Source organism: Xenopus tropicalis, chromosome 4 (genome assembly GCF_000004195.4).
Source record: "Xenopus tropicalis strain Nigerian chromosome 4, UCB_Xtro_10.0, whole genome shotgun sequence".
NCBI lineage: Eukaryota > Metazoa > Chordata > Amphibia > Anura > Pipidae > Xenopus > Xenopus tropicalis.
The window spans coordinates 123,759,887-123,776,431 of record NC_030680.2 but is presented as its reverse complement, the minus strand read 5'-3'; the positions used below and the strand labels follow the sequence as shown (position 1 = coordinate 123,776,431).

The following is a 16,545-nucleotide window of genomic DNA, read 5'->3' as shown; positions in this document are numbered from 1 at the left end:
GGAAACTTTTTTTTTTTTTCCCCAAGTAGAGAAGTAGAGCTTCTCCAGCAGAATCCTGCATTGGAATGTGAAGTTTTTTTTATATTTAATGTTAAAATTTCACATGGGGCCACAGCCATGTGATGAAATTGCGCCGCTGCGTATGCCATCCCACTGGCGATTTACATTTTTGCCAGTGGGATGGCAATCAGAGGAGATTAGTCGCCCGAGACACGGGAGATTTGCCGCAGGCGACTAATCTCCCCGTGTGCCAGAGCCCTAAGAAGTTACATGGGAGTAGGAGAAACAATAGGTTATCAGGTAAGCAGTTCTAATGTGTAGCGCTGGCTCCTTCTGAAAGCTCAGACTCAGGCGCCTACACACCAATATTACAAAAAAAAATACATTTGTTTGTTGAAGAATAAAAGTTTAAATGGTAGAGTGAATTATTTGCTATGAAAACTGTGTAATTTAGAAATAAAAATCATGACAGAATCCCTTTAAATATGGGAAAAGCCGTAACACACACACACACACACACACATGTGGGTTGGTGGCTCACATAGGTTTTATCTGTATTTCTTTACATGTTTTTTCTGCCCCACCTACCTCTGATAACGTAATTTCCAGATTGCAACAATAGCTCTTCCTGTTTAATGGTGGTCAGCAGGTCATGGATCAGGTTGCAGATGAGGCAGTTGTGGGTGGAGGGCACCAGAGGGTAAAAATGCGGGTTGCGTGATACAAAAATTAGGCCTGGGCAGGATTCTAACTCTGACTAGTCAGGCCACAGTCCCAGAGATCAGCTATTGTCCACTTTGTCCATACACTTGAGTGGGCTTATTGAAGCCAAAAAGAGAAGGAGCTTTGCCCTTGTTCACTTTTACATCTGCTGATACCCCATGCACATGCCAAAATAGGGCAACAAGCAAATACAATTCAGGATACTCTGCGACCACTGAACCCGTCTCGTCTGTGCCGCATATACAGACCATTATATATACACAGCCATTTATAGTGTGCCATGAAGGCAGTACCATGAGCAGCTATAATGTGGCGCTGTTCTTTGTATAAAGCAGCAGTAGCTTCCCCATAGGAAGAGTAGCGACAAGAAGACCCAACAAACAAGGCACTAGATGATGAGTTCTGAAAATCCATGTTTATATTAGAATAACGCTGGAGTGGATTGTAAGATATTTCTTGCAATTCCTGCCTTTACCTCTTCCCTGTCCCCCCACCTTCCATACATACACTTATCTTTCCATAGCCATATATACAGCAAATCCATGCCTAGAAATATATATATTTATAATCTGACATATATAACTACATTCAAGTAAACAGATGTGAGGGGCTTCATTAGGGACCAGGTCTAAATCACATGGATGGAAGTTTAAAAACAACAATGGGATTCTCTGCTGCCTAATGCCCCGAGACACACTGCGAAGTAACGTGTTACTGGTATGCCACGCTGGCGGGGGGTCATAGAAGACCACTAGCCGAACGTAGTACAGTAAGCCTACAATTCACATTCATCTTCCTTTCAGTGTGATTTGGTGTCCACAGTTTTTACAAATAAAAATGCATGTGTTTGGAAGTGGGATCATTTCTCCAGGAGGCGCTCCATCTTGGGGTTAATAAAGGAGAAGCCATGGAAGGCCGACTGGTCCATAGAATCAATGAGGTTTTTGTCACTGAAAGATAAACGCGGCTTTTCGCTGAGAAACTCTCGATCGAAGTTGGAATAGTCACTGGGGGATTTCTGTGGAAAGAAACGGCACAGTATTCAGGAAGGTTAAGGAAAGTAAACCACACATACATTATATATATATATATATTTATATTTAGCACATACCACTTTAGGTTTGAAAGGGGGTTCCAATTCCCTCCTCTCCAGAGCAGTCCAATTAATGGTTTTAAAGAATGGGTGCACCTTTATGTTTCCAACTACTCCGAGCCGTTTGGTAGGTTCCCTTTCAAAAAGCTGCAGATAAAAAACGTAAAGATTCCCATAAACACACAGATTTAAGCTGCTAATTTGAGTGCTTTAGACTGATTCGGCAGCTGTCAGTGTATGGGGACCTCCAATAGGTGACCTCACCAAACGAGCAGATCTTAACATGTATGGGTGGCAACACCAAGAACCAATTCAGGATCAGTGTAGAACTTACCCTCTCCAGGATGTCTTTGGACTCCTTTGTTATCCAGCGTGGGTAGTGGGGTGTATCCTGCCGAATGGACTCAAACAGCTCATCTTCATCATCCCCATGGAAGGGAGACTGTCCAATGAGCATCTCATATAAAAGGACCCCAAACGACCACCAGTCGACAGAGAATGTGTATTTCAGCCCCTGGAGGATCTGCGTATTGGTAGGAGAAACACAATGAACGCTATGTAATACTGAAACAAGAGGAAATTTAAAGGGATACTGTGCTCATATTAGCTTACACATTAACCCCTGGTGTATAACTACCAGCACTTAAAATGCATGCCTTAGCCATACCAGTAAATGCATGCCTTAGCCATACCAGTAAATGCATGCCTTAGCCATACCAGTAAATGCATGCCTTAGCCATACCAGTAAATGCATGCCTTAGCCATACCAGTAAATGCATGCCTTAGCTATACCAGTAAATGCATGCCTTAGCCATACCAGTAAATGCATGCCTTAGCTATACCAGTAAATGCATGCCTCCTTAGCCATACCAGTGCCATGAGTTGCTAAAGCTGTGTTTGCAATCTCACTACCAGTCTAACGCCACAACGTTCTCTCTGCCGGCTAAAAACATTGGTGGAGCAACAGCAGATTCTATCCATCCTACGTACATAGTACCAGGAATGAATGGGATCAGCCCAGCACTGTGCAATGGAGTCCTTACACCCTTGACAGTTGGTTCTGCAGTATACAAGGGAGCTTACCTCTGGGGCAATGTAGTCGGGTGTCCCACAGAAGGTACTGGCTTTATTGTCTCCATAAACATTCTCTTTGCACATCCCAAAATCTGCAATCTTGATATGTCCATCTTTGTCCAGCATCACATTGTCCAGCTTCAGATCTCTGTATCGAACAAAATATAAATTTTCTCAGCTGGGACATATTCCTTTAAGGCACAGAGGCCAGGAATTAGTTAACTATATGCACTACGCACAGTCCTGTGTCATTTCAATTTAATGCTAAACATCAGCTGAAAATATAGGGTTAACAATCAGATCACATGGAGCCCATGCTGTGCATGGTCCTCTGCCAAGTGGGACAGGTGTGGTTCTGTACACAGATCTATGGATTTCGGATTCTAAAGAAAGCCAGAACCAGCTGCCATATTGAAAACATAGATACATTTAACAGCCTGAGATATCATGGAGGTAAATGTACCTGTAAATGATCCCCTTGGAGTGGAGAAACTGCAGCCCACATATAATTTCTGATGCATAGAACCTAAACAACAGAGAGAGGTTTCAGGAAAATATCATCTCAGGTTTCTCCCTGTAGCAGTGCAGTCCTGTAATCTCTCACATAGGCCCATCTGTGTTTTACTGAACCAAAACCAGCCAACTTACGTAGCTCTGTACAGGTCGAAGCGCCCCTTGTCCTGTATGTGGAACATGAGATCCCCTCCGTTCAGAAACTCCATGACAAAGAAGAGATGCTCCTGTCACCAAGCCAAGAAGGAGAAAGTCTTGTGAGACAGGACAATCACAGTCCATCATGTTTAGCTCTTTAAGGACCATGGCTCACAGGAAAATTTGTTGCCTGCGGTTAAATCTTGGCTGGCGGGGGCGACTAATCTACCCATAATGCCTTCCTGCCAGCAATAAAGGGAATCAGCATTGGGAAGGCATAGGTGTTGTTTTGTTTTCCAAAGTCCCGCAAACTTTCCTCTTGCTGCAGGATGAGCCAAGATTAACCGCAGCCAACTAATCTCCCTGTGGGCCACAGCCCTTAAACCACTCTACAAAGAATATTCAGAGCAAAACAAACAACCCCAAATGAGGCAACTGTCAGATCTTGTAGGGAAACATTCTTTCCTGACCCAAATGGCAGATTGCTCAGTTTTAACATTTGAGCCCAGTTTAAATAACAAAGAAGGAAGTGCAAACTATACAGGAAACACAGCACAATGCTAAGTCTTATTCATAATGGCCTGAAATTGATGTTATTTGCAGGAAAGAGAATCTCACTATTTCCCATAGCGCTGCAGCATTTTTAACTCTAATTTTAGGTCGTTGGTCTCTATTTCCTTATTTGAAGAAAAAAAGGGGGTTGTGGGAGCGCTCCAGGGCTAATTATGGTAAAAGTAACGTATAATAGACATGTGACCGGCCTGGCTGAATTTGCTTCACTGTACATAGGAGAACTGACCAATGCATTCCCTGGCCCCCTGTTTTGTTAGTAACTCATTCTGTACTAGTGCTTATTGTGTGGTTACATTTTATATTCTAGTTTATACTGTGTGGTTTCTTGTTTCAGCACACCTCCATCTCAGTGCATTGTGCCTGAGTCTGAGCTTTCAGAAGGAGCCAGCGCTACACATTAGAACTGCTTTCAGCTAACCTATTGTTTCTCCTACTCCTATGTAACTGGGGGAGTCCCAAGTCAGACTTGGATTTCTTACTATTGAGTGCAATTCTGATATCTACTGGGAGCTGCTATCTTGCTCCCTTCCCATTGCTCTGCTGATCAGCTGCTGGGGGGGGGGGGGGGATCGCTCCAACTTGCAGCTCAACAGTAAAGTGTGACTGAAGTTTATCACAAGTCACATGACTGTAGCACCCTGGGAAATGAAGAATATGGCTAGCCCCATGTGAAATTACAAAATGAAATATAAAAAAATCTGTTTGTGTTTTTCAAAAACAGATTACAATGCAGGATTCTGCTGGAGAAGCTCTATTAACTGATGTGTTTTGAAATGTATGCAAAAGGCACCATTTCTGCTCAGGCTGGTACCTTGGTCTGGAAGGAGCAGTAGATGTGGGTGAGGAAAGGATTTTCCCAGGCCAATGCTAGCACTCGCTTTTCCACCATGGTGCACTCAACATCATCATCAATCAGCACCACATCCTTCTTCAAGGCTTTTATGGCAAAATATTCCCCCTTGCCTTTTAATTCTGCCAGCAGCACCTGCAAGAGGAGAGAGGTAAGGCTGCATGCAGGCTATAGAAGAGAAGAATGAGGCAGGGCTGAAGAGGCCGGGGTTACCTACCTTACCAAAGCTGCCTTTACCGAGCACCTTGTGAAAGACGAAATTATCAATCTTCAAACGGCTGCTCAGGCTGATGTGAGGATGCGGGCTGCTTCCCTCCCAAAGTCTATCATACTGGTTATCTACAGGGAGAAACGGGTTTTAGTAAGACGCAGCTAAAGGATATTCTCAACTGACGACTACTTAATTGCTGCAGGGCCGGAAGCTCAAGAGCTAATTCCATGGCCAGAATGTTTCTCCAGTATTGTGTATATCAATTTCCAAAAGGCTTAAAAGGGGTAGTTCACCTTTAAACACATTTTAATATAATGGAGTCATATTGGAGTGATATAGAGTCTTATTTATTTTTTTATTTTATGAGGTTTTTGAATTAAGTTTTTGTTTAGCAGCTCTACAGTATGGAATTTCAGCAGCTATCTGGTTGCTAGGGTCCAATTACCCTAGTAACCAAGCAGCGGTATGAATGAGAGACAGGAAGATAAATAGGAGAGGCGCTGAAAAGAAACATAACTAATCGAAAGTAATACTATAAAACTGTAGCCTCACAGAGCAATTGGTTTTGGATGTCGGGCCATATAAAAGCTGGAAAGAAGTAGAATAGGAAGGCAAAGAATTCATTCAAATACTATAAATAATATAGTATATTCTATAACATACTAACAGCTAACTTGTTGTTAAATATAACATAACATTGTCTTTGAATGAACTTTATTATTTTGCCATAAAAGTACTTCCTGATGCTTTTACCTATCTGATCCCCATGTTCCCCTATGAGGGGGCGGCCATATTTGTGCAGCAGGAGTCTGTTAGCATTAGAAGCTGTAACTGACAGCCTGAGAAGGGACAGTCGGGTTGGCAAAACTGTCAGGTTTATAAACATCAAGTAACCTATCCATACATTAATATTTTGAAAAGTATTTTTTCTGTGTCAGTATCACTTTAAATGTGATCTACCTCTTTTAATGAGGAAACTTTTTACCCTTATATGTTCAGTAAATGCACAAAAACCCAATCTCTACATGTTTGCATTTATAGTTGGGATTGGATGCTGCCATACTGCTGGCTTTAGCAGAAGTTGTCTCTAACATAAATTGCTGCCATGTTCGTGTGATATCCTGTGATACTCTCATTAGTGGCACTTATATTGTAGTGTCACCCACTGTGACCTACAGCACTTATATTTGCCTATTTGTGTCTGTTAGTTACCCTCCCATATAGATTGTAAGCTCTACGGGGCAGGGACCTCCTTCCTCTTGTGTCCTCGACTCTTAACTTATTGCAGCTGTATTTATCTGTATTTATTGTTATACTTTGTATTTATCTATTATCTTATTAACACCCTGTTTGTATTAATGTATTCTACTGTACAGCGCTGCGTACATAAGTAGCGCTTTATAAATAAAGATATACATACATACATACATACATTTGCAGATATGCAGAGGAGGAAGTGCTGTGCTATACGCCATACAATACTGTGCAATACACTGACAACAAAGGGTGAGTTATACTGCAGTAATTTTCCAGTCGTACCTGTAGCATCAGGCATAGGCAATCCTGGGGTTTTAGGGTTCACACCTTGATATATGGCAATATTATCCAATCCAGAATCTGATTTTCTAGAACTAGATTTCTAGAGAAAAACCACAAAAAGATGCAATCAATACAAAGTGCATTGGTTCATTTAAAGCCGGCAGTCACATTCAGACAGAGACAGTGTTTGGATATCTCTGCTCCAGGTGAGTTACTTCCTAGAGCTCCAGCTGCCATGGCTTTGAGAAACAGAATACAGTGCCCCAATAGTGACACAAGAGAGACACCCCCATAGATTATATTTATTTAGAAAGTAGCCTCTGGCCATCAGCATTTTACTGGTGCTTCACGGGCACCTTATTCTATTCTATCCTGTTACTAAAAAGTTTGTCCCACGGTGCTTACCATACTGACTTGATTTAATGCCTCTGCTAAAAGCTTCTGGTTTATGCCACATAAGTTTGCCACTTTGTTCTGACACTTGTGATGCACATTCATGGCGCACTCTAAATAACACAAAATAAATAACGTTGGTAACAACACAAATCACAAATGTAGCAAAGAAATGAAACCATTTTTAGTGACAGAATGCCTCTGTATTTCCCAGGGCCCAACCTAATAGTCTATAGGGGTCATATAAGAACTCTGAGACAGCGTGCAAAGTGTGTCAGTTTTTTGCTTGCCTCTTAAAGAATTGCATCCATCAACACTATATTCATGAGGGACACATAGTTGTAATTTGGACGCACAAGTTAGTGAGCGGCAGGGGATGCAGGCAGTAACGACAGGGCTGTGGTTAACACCTTGAGCCAGATTTATTTTCTAAAGAGACATAAGATGCAGCCCATAGCCAGACCAAGGGAAGAGGAGCTGCTTAATAATAAGGGCCGGGCACTCTCCCCTCAGATCAACTGTAACTATTATAATAATAATAACAACTTATATACTGTAGCTACTATAATAATAAAGTGTAATAACATCAGGTCAGGGAATAACACTCCATAAAAACTTGCATGGGGATGGAGAGCAAGTTTTGCAATAAGTGAGCAAAAATTATTTCAATATACATTACTATGGTATGGGTGTCTGCTTTTGGATAACTACCCAGAACCCTTTGCTTCAACAGTAAGACATCAGCTTCATATAATTAACCCACGTGAAAAGTAAATGTTCAGCTACCAACAACCAACAGTTTGACAGGAGCTCACCATCACATTTTAACCCTTGTTTCACCAGGCCCCAGAGCAGGCTGCCACAGTGATCGCAGAATGTGGGGCTCTTGTAGTTATAAACTTTAAATCTGTGTGGCATATCAATGTTGAAGCGTTCTTTCTGGAACTGCAAAGAAGAGACAGAAGCAGATTTGGTTTTACCTTTCTGGGACCACAAGCAGATTACGAAGTGTGATTACAAACTGGGGGGGAGGAAAAAGGGGGCACTCACCATGGTGTCCCGGCTGTTGGCAGCAGTACCTGTACATCTGCCAATGATCATTTCTATGCATTTTTTATGAATAGCAGCGTTGCATTCTAGGAGAGAAGATTTTGATGTTTAGATGACAGAAGAGATTGTTTCACCTATTACGGGCAAAGGAGACACACATGATAGTATGATACATATAATAACACTGCAAAAGGGAAAAATGGGTTAAAGGAGATCTAAACCCAAAAAATTAAAGTGTGCTCCTCTGTTTTTTAGTGTTTTTCCGGATATCCTAGGTTTTAGACCACTAACACCAAACTTTTGGTCAGCAACCCTAGCATTGACTATATTGAAAGAGCATAAAAAAGACAGCTGGAACTACTGACAATCTGACCTTCAAAGATTGCTGTTGTTGAGCCTGGTATTAGCAGTATAAAACTTCTAATATCTCAGAAACTACTAAATATAGAAATTTAATGTAAACTACAAAAGGATAGCCAGACCAACGTGATGGTTGAATGTGATGGACGTATGTCTTATTTCAACCTAACTTGCTGAGTAAATTTACATCAAATTATTTTTTGGGATTTAGATCCCCTTTGGAGAGTAATGTAGACTAAACCATGCCTTCTGAAAAGCATTCATAATGCAGTACTGTTTTTTTTTAAGCATCAAATTTAACAATCGAAAAGAACATGTTACAAGAGGATGAACAACAGATGTACAAGATTTACAATTCATTTTACAATAATCTTAAATACAGAAGAAAATTAAAAATAAAATACAACAAGAAATGTAACCCTGGTGTTCTTGTGTCTCATTGATATACATAAGGCACTTTTGCCACTCCCTAGTGTACCAGTTGTAGGGATGCACCAAATCCACTTCTTTGGATTCGGCCAAACCCCGAATACTTCTTAAAGGATTCGGCCGAATACCGAACCAAATCCTAATTAGCGTATGCCAATTAGGTTTTGGCAGGGTTACATTTTCAACTTCCGTGTTTGTGACAAAAAGTTGCGTGATTTTTAGGATTCGCCCGAGTCCGAATCCTGCTGAAGACCGATCCGAATTCTGGATTAAGTGCATCCCTAACCAGTTGTATATAGAAGGGATAGAATTTTATGTCAGCATTAGATTAGCCTTGTCGGATAGGTGTTGAACTTAGGAGTAGGGGGTGGCAGTCCTGTTTTTATATATTGAAATATTTAAGTGGTATTATGGCATGGTGCTTCAAAGTACAGAAATACTCTGTGTCCTGGAAATTCTGGATAATAGATCACATGCCTGTAAACATGATTTCCTTGAGATAAATGCAATCTGTATGGCACGCATGCCTTAATTTTCTAGGCCTAGCCAATAAGAACTCCAGTCATAACATTTTCATGGGGATGGGGGGGTTCTCAACCAAACCAGAGTACCTAATGTTACAATCTGTAGCAAATCAGTGGGCTACATCTAAAATCTGGGCCTAGGCCAAACTTCTTGGCCTACTAACTTTCAGTTAGTCTCAAGGCCACGGGAAATATAAAACAGGACATACATGGTTCATTCATTTAAAAAATCCTATGCTGTCATGTAGACAGACGCTTTATGTACACAAAGATAAATCTTGAGATGCCTCCACTTTCTTCCACCCCCACCCACTAATGATGACACAAAGCAATTCAGCACTGGGCACTCTTGCAACCTGGTGCCAAACAGCAGATAGAGATCTTATTGGCAGCAGGAGCTGGGCAGAGGGGAATGGCAATCTGTCAGGATAAGTGCAGTCACTGGAAGGGTTTATCTTAGTGTCAAGAGAGCATTTCTGTACAACTGAAGGAGCAACATAAATACTCTGAAAATTTCCCTTTTCTTTCTTCCTCCTCAAAATCCCCCAGCTCTCCCACACTCAATACAAACACTGCTCTTTATTTCTAATGTATGTTTATTTGGGGACATTGGCATTTAAGATCACTGAGCTGACTGGAATCGCATATAAGAAGGTTTCACATTAAATGCAAGGTTATAAAGGGGTGGTTCACCTTTACTTTAACTTTTAGTATGTTTGAGAACGTCCTATTCCTAGCAACTTTGCAATTGCACTTCATTATTTATTTTTTATAGTTCTCTAATTATAGTTCAATAATTAGTTTATTGTTACTTTTTATTATTTACATTTCTATTTAGCCCCTCTCCTATTCATATTATAGCCTCTCTCACGCTCTCATTTAGACCACTGCCTGGTTGCAAAGGTAAACATGACTCTAGCAACCAAATAGCTTCTAAAATGTCAAACTGGAGAGTATATAAACAAAAAACAGGTCAGAATCAGTGTCATACTACAAGCTAATTTAAAGGTGAACAACCCCTTAAATGATAATTCTGTGCCACAACAGAGCCAAAGTAACCCTGATACTTGCCAGCATAACAAGTGGCAAAACAAAACTAAAAACTCAAATTAATTGAAAATATTCCCTTAAAGGAGTAGTTCCCAAACTGTGAGGCTAGTGGGGCGTTAATACCAATTAAAGTACATTTTGGGGAAGGATACCCATTTGTTCTCCTAGATACACCCGAAAGCCAGTTTGAATTAGGATGAGATTTGGGGCAAACATTTATTTGCTCCCCTAGATGTAATAAGAATGATGGTTAAATGGCTAATCTACCAGTGTTCACCTATATCTGTAACCTTGTGACAGAGTGGGTGACACCATTTCTAAAACTGTTAATAGTATGAAATAAAAAGTCACACAACTGTATTCAGTAGAAATAAAATCTTTAACCGCTAATGGAGAGTACAACCTCAATCAAGTGTAATTTTGTGTGTCAGAATATAAATAATATTTCATGTAAGGGGAAGTATTTCCATAGCACACTACAGTATAACACAGGGGTCATACTCACGTCTGCATTTGTAACCTTGCTTGTTCAGGCCCCTGCAAAACAAAACACACACACACTGATAATGTGACTACTCCAGGTTTAGTTTTGGGCTTTCAAAGCCATGTCAATTCTGCGTGCACTGTGGCTTATCCAACATGCCCAGCTTCCACTTTTTTAAGTTTCACAGAGTATCTGAGCGTGACTAGAAAACTAGCAATACCATGGGTTTGAGTGGTACTAATACTTCCTCCCACAAAGGGATGTCAAAATTACCAAAAAATATTAGTTTTGCATTTTAGCTGGCTGGGAATAGTACCGTAGTTCAGGAAAAGCTATAGGCCGATATGGCATCTTATCCATGTTTGAGTATGTAAAAAAAAAAAAAAGCATTAAAACTGGTACCTGAGTGTACATTGTGTATATTAGTAAGTGCCTTACCATACAAAATCCCTACAGACGGAGCAGAAGGTTGGCTGACCAAAAAACGTGGCAATGAACTCGTGGTTCTTGATGTAGTGTATTTTAGCCTGTTTGATGGCTCCTCTTCTCCTGTTGATAGTGACCAGGCCCTCATCTTCCCGGACCGATGACTTTAAGTCTGTAGCAATGGCAAACAAGACAATTCTGTTACATGGAACTGAATGTACTTGAATGGAATAGATGTGATGGTGTAGTGATGGCTACAAGGCATTCTGATTGAGCAGATCAATCAGAATGCCCACCCCCCCCACACACACACATTACAGCCTTTCTTACACCATGATTTTTATTCCTTCAAGGAGTTCATGCTTAATTATTTAGCTTTTTGTTCAGCAGTTCTCCCAATGTACTCAAGTAACCAGGCAGTGGTTTAAATGTAAGAGGCAGAAGAAGACAAATAATTTAATTTAAAAACTATAAATAAAAATAAAAAGTAAAGACCAATTTAAAAGTAGCTAGGAATAGTTTACTCTATAACATACCAAAAGTTAATTTAGAGTTGACCAACACCCCATTAAGGTTGCTGTGTCTTCCCCACTGAAAACAAATGGGGTATGTTTTCATCTGCTTGTGGTCTGCCAGGGTCTAAAAAAAACAGGGCAGTGAAAAGGTGCCATGTCTATGAGGTTTTTGCTACATTGTTTCAGGAGTCAGAACCAGCACAGCAGAGAATATAAACAGCCAGACATGTATTGTATTCTAAGATCAATTACATTTACAAATAATAATTATTTATATACTGTACTGTATAATTAGAACTGGTTTATAGTGATAAAGATGAAAACACATAACAAATAAATAGCATTAACAAACAGTTTATATGAGGGAAGGTCTGCAATCAACAACACGCAAACGATGCCATCAAACCGGCAGTGCTTCAGCAGGCACTCTGTCCTGAACAGAGTATTTCATTACACAACGGTGATTAAAGCACACATGCAGCACTCATATAATTCACAAAGACATAAAAACATGGTGCAACTAATAGAAAGGTATATGATCAGACACAAAGAAGACATCCATAGCCTGCAGGTACACTAACCCCTCCGATGTGGCGACAGTGCACCGTGCATGGTCAGGGGAGGCACTGCTTCAGCACACAGCTATCCTGGGACTGCACTCGGCATGCACAAAGAGCAAAATGACAGAAACTGCTCTGTGCAACTGTGTGAAACTCAGTGGTGTGAGTGTGTGTGTATGTGTGAGTGTGCGCAGCATGAGGGGAGGGGGGGGGAACTAGATACAGAAAGGGAAGAGCAGCAAAAAGAAGTTGAAGTTGAAATTGGCAGCAGTGCAGGGATACAAGTAATACACAAACACACACGGCAGAGGTTGGGCTGAGGAAAGTGGAAAGGAAAAAGCACAAGAATCTGTGCCAGTGGCATGAAATAAAGGAAACTGGGGGACAGTTTAGGAGAGGCTGCTTGTATCTGCACTGCAGCTCCTTTCAGGGAGCAATGAGTTAACCCAACACTTGCCCACAAGTGCAATGTCCTCAAACAGATTTACACCCTTAACATGTGAACTAAGAGATCTCACATCACAAGGACACGGTCTGCTCATTCTATGGTGTGGCACCTCTACGCAAAAACAGAACAAACAGCCACAGAACCTCACATTAATATACAACACAGAGACAAAGGATAGCAACACGCAACATAACCGTTATGCCCAGTACTCACTGAGTGGTGTTGTAGCTATGTATATAAATACAACATAGATTTTGCTAAAGCGTTTGATACAGTACCTCACAGAAGGTTAATGATCAAATTGAGGAATATTGGCCTAGAACATAATATTTGTAATTGGATAGAAAACTGGCTGAAGGATAGAGTACAAAGAGTGGTGGTAAATGGAACATTTTCTAATTGGGCCAGTGTGGTTAGTGGAGTACCGCAGGGGTCAGTCCTTGGTCCTTTGCTTTTTAACTTGTTTATTAATGACCTGGAGGTGGGCATAGAGAGTACTGTTTCTATTTTTGCTGATGACACTAAATTGTGCAAAACTATAAGTTCCATGCAGGATGCTGCCGCTTTGCAGAGCGATTTGACAAAATTGGAAAACTGGGCAGCAAACTGGAAAATGAGGTTCAATGTTGACAAGTGCAAAGTTATGCACTTTGGTAGGAATAATATAAACGCAAACTATCTACTGAATGGTAGTGTGTTGGGGGCATCCTTAATGGAGAAGGATCTAGGGGTTTTTGTAGATCACAAGTTGTCTAATTCCAGGCAGTGTCATTCTGTGGCTACTACAGCAAATAAAGTGCTGTCTTGTATAAAAAAGGGCATTGACTCAAGGGATGAGGACATATTTTTGCCGCTTTATAGGTCCCTGGTAAGGCCTCACCTTGAGTATGCAGTGCAGTTTTGGGCTCCAGTCCTTAAGAAGGATATTAATGAGCTGGAGAGAGTGCAGAGACGTGCAACTAAACTGGTAAAGGGGATGGAAGATTTAAGCTATGAGGTTAGACTGTCGAGGTTGGGGTTGTTTTCTCTGGAAAAGAGGCGCTTGCGAGGGGACATGATTACTCTGTACAAGTACATTAGAGGGGATTATAGGCAGTTGGGGGATGTTCTTTTTTCCCATAAAAACAATCAGCGCACCAGAGGTCACCCCTATAGATTAGAGGAACAGAGCTTCCATTTGAAGCAGCGTAGGTGGTTTTTCACAGTGAGGGCAGTGAGGCTGTGGAATGCCCTTCCTAGTGATGTGGTAATGGCAGACTCTGTTAATGCCTTTAAGAGGGGCCTGGATGAGTTTTTGAACAAGCAGAATATCCAAGGCTATTGTGATACTAATATCTACAGTTAGTATTACTGGTTGTATATATATAGTTTATGTATGTGAGTGTATAGATTGGTTAGTATAGGTTGTGTGCTGGGTTTACTCGGATGGGTTGAACTTGATGGACAATGGTCTTTTTTCAACCCTATGTAACTATGTAACTATGTAACATATGACAACAGAAACACTGCATCTCACAACCAGCTACAGGATGGCTCAGTGTAGTGCAACACCCTCAGATACAACAGGGCTTAGGTCAGGAGTCTGACCAAAGCTGGGCATGTATATCCAGCTTTACAGACTCTCCTGTTTGTACTCTGGATGTCCAGGGGTGAAACAACACTGCAAAGTTGGATGACTCAAGATGCAAAATGTGATCATATGTTATTTGTGGCATTTATGTGCATGTATATTATACTCCTACATATTATGCATGTACATTAGGCTGGCTGCTTGGGATATTGTTGCTACTTTGGGGGAAGAAATCCTGATCTAATAAAGTTAACTGTTATATCAAGTCCAGAGTGGGTCTGTAACGCACGTCTAAACACATATAGTCATTACCATCCCAGCAAACATTAGGGACCCCCAGGCAACACAATGTCTCAGTAGGTTATAAAAAACCCTTATTATAAAACCCAGAAATGCAACACAAATACACACACAATGAACATACCAGCATCTTCCAGGAAGTACTGCACCGACATTAGCACTTTGGCTTGGGGCTGGAGATCCAACTGTGGGAAGATATAAAAGTGCATCTTTATATTTGCCCAACATCAGCCCAGTTCTGGCTGCCTCACAGAATCCAACCCCTCCACTTACCCAGAATTCTGACTTGCCATTGCCTTTCTTGCAGCGTTCAGCCAGCACGGAGACACCCACGGTGGCTTCTGATAGAGGATCTTCTGCTGCCTTCATTAGCACTATCTGGATCACGCGTCCCTCATAGATGTGAGCATCAAATGGTGACTTCCAGTCTGGGTACATGGTAGGCTTTTTCTGAACCAAAGTCTTGCCTCTCTCTATAAGGGATACACAAGTCTTGTATTATGGTGATAAACAGACATCTTTCTTTTCACATGTTGTTCTGTCAGCACCAGTAAGTCGAGTAGAAAGTTTGCTTTAATCACCAACCACTATAATAACAAGGTTCCAAAAATCTTCTAGAAGAGAGAAAAATATAGTTGGCGATGCACTCCTTACAATTATTTGATATAATATAGGGTTCGGTGCTTACTGCAGGGGTCCAATCTAGGATCCCCAAGCAAATTATTGAAATATAAAATAAATTGATGGGCAATCGGGTATTCAATAAAATGTTTTTTATTGAATACCAGAGTGCCCTGCAATTTTTCTATATTTGTAGAAGAGCGAGCAGACTTTTACATGCATATAGACAAATGGTGCACCCTTCTTATAGAAGAGCAATGTAAGCTCATAATCAGAATGGAGATCACTTACCTGTAGTGAGAGATTCTTTCACTTTGACTGCACAGAAAGGCTGGCTATGGTCTGGGAGACTGAGCATGCCCCCCAGGTCGAAGGAATTAAAGGAAATGCGCAGGAAAGGAGACATTGTAAACCCTGTGAAAAGAGTCACAAGTAGCGTGTTAACAAAACAAGTTGTTTATTGTGAAGACATGTAGAAAAGAACATACTTGTCCAGATTATCTACCTCATGGTAACACAGAGAGCGGACCCTCTCACTGGATAAAAATGGCAGTTTAAAAGAACAATCCCAGGCATGCCGTATATAAGCAGATATTGTATCTGACATAGATAACTCTGATTAGGAGCTACCTACATTAGTGGCCATGTTTTTCTCTAGGTACAGTTTGATGGTGAGAATATGCAATGCCTGCAGCATGCTCAGAGTGAACAGTGGCACCACAAGGCACTTCAATGGCAGCCATCGCTACAGCACTGGCTAAGCACCTAGGTAGTGCCCACCGGGTACAGCTGCTGGCAGATCTTTGGACTTTTCAGTGAAGAAATTAGCTGCAAACCAAGTGTTAGAGAAATGCTCACTGGCAGCCCACAGCAGAGGTGCCACATGGGCCAGGTGACTGGAAACGGAGGGTTCTCGGTTTACTTTGGAAGGGGGCTCTGTTTACGTTGGACCTGCTCCTAATGGACAGCTAAGAGTCTGCTTTTAATCTGCAGGAATAAAATGTTCAAAGTTTATACAAGAGCAAAGTAAACACTACAGAGAGACTGGCATGTGCCCACAACACCATTATCGGAATTAATGCCCAAGTGGGATGCTCTGTG

At 41.2% G+C, this 16,545-nt stretch overlaps 1 protein-coding gene across 3 annotated transcripts in view; it reads right to left on the bottom strand.

Moving 5' to 3' along the window:
• Positions 1 to 1,112: 1,112 nt before the first annotated feature.
• The window catches only part of prkcd (protein kinase C delta), a 41,813-nt gene continuing 26,380 nt past the window's right edge, over positions 1,113 to 16,545 (bottom strand). For 2 of the 3 annotated variants that reach the window (XM_012961498.3, XM_012961499.3), the window contains exons 2-18: positions 15,736 to 15,858; positions 15,097 to 15,296; positions 14,948 to 15,008; positions 11,443 to 11,602; positions 11,026 to 11,057; positions 8,158 to 8,243; positions 7,923 to 8,052; positions 7,120 to 7,220; positions 6,715 to 6,814; positions 5,182 to 5,303; positions 4,926 to 5,099; positions 3,539 to 3,630; positions 3,354 to 3,416; positions 2,900 to 3,038; positions 2,151 to 2,339; positions 1,835 to 1,963; positions 1,120 to 1,741 (exon numbers count right to left, since the gene is read on the bottom strand). In XM_012961498.3, the coding sequence (XP_012816952.1) occupies positions 1,583 to 1,741; positions 1,835 to 1,963; positions 2,151 to 2,339; positions 2,900 to 3,038; positions 3,354 to 3,416; positions 3,539 to 3,630; positions 4,926 to 5,099; positions 5,182 to 5,303; positions 6,715 to 6,814; positions 7,120 to 7,220; positions 7,923 to 8,052; positions 8,158 to 8,243; positions 11,026 to 11,057; positions 11,443 to 11,602; positions 14,948 to 15,008; positions 15,097 to 15,296; positions 15,736 to 15,850 (2,052 nt within the window). In that variant the 5' untranslated portion in view covers positions 15,851 to 15,858 and the 3' untranslated portion in view covers positions 1,120 to 1,582. Of the gene's footprint in view, positions 1,742 to 1,834; positions 1,964 to 2,150; positions 2,340 to 2,899; positions 3,039 to 3,353; positions 3,417 to 3,538; positions 3,631 to 4,925; positions 5,100 to 5,181; positions 5,304 to 6,714; positions 6,815 to 7,119; positions 7,221 to 7,922; positions 8,053 to 8,157; positions 8,244 to 11,025; positions 11,058 to 11,442; positions 11,603 to 14,947; positions 15,009 to 15,096; positions 15,297 to 15,735; positions 15,859 to 16,545 lie in introns of all 3 variants that reach the window. The other variant, XM_002934221.5, reaches the window with a different exon arrangement.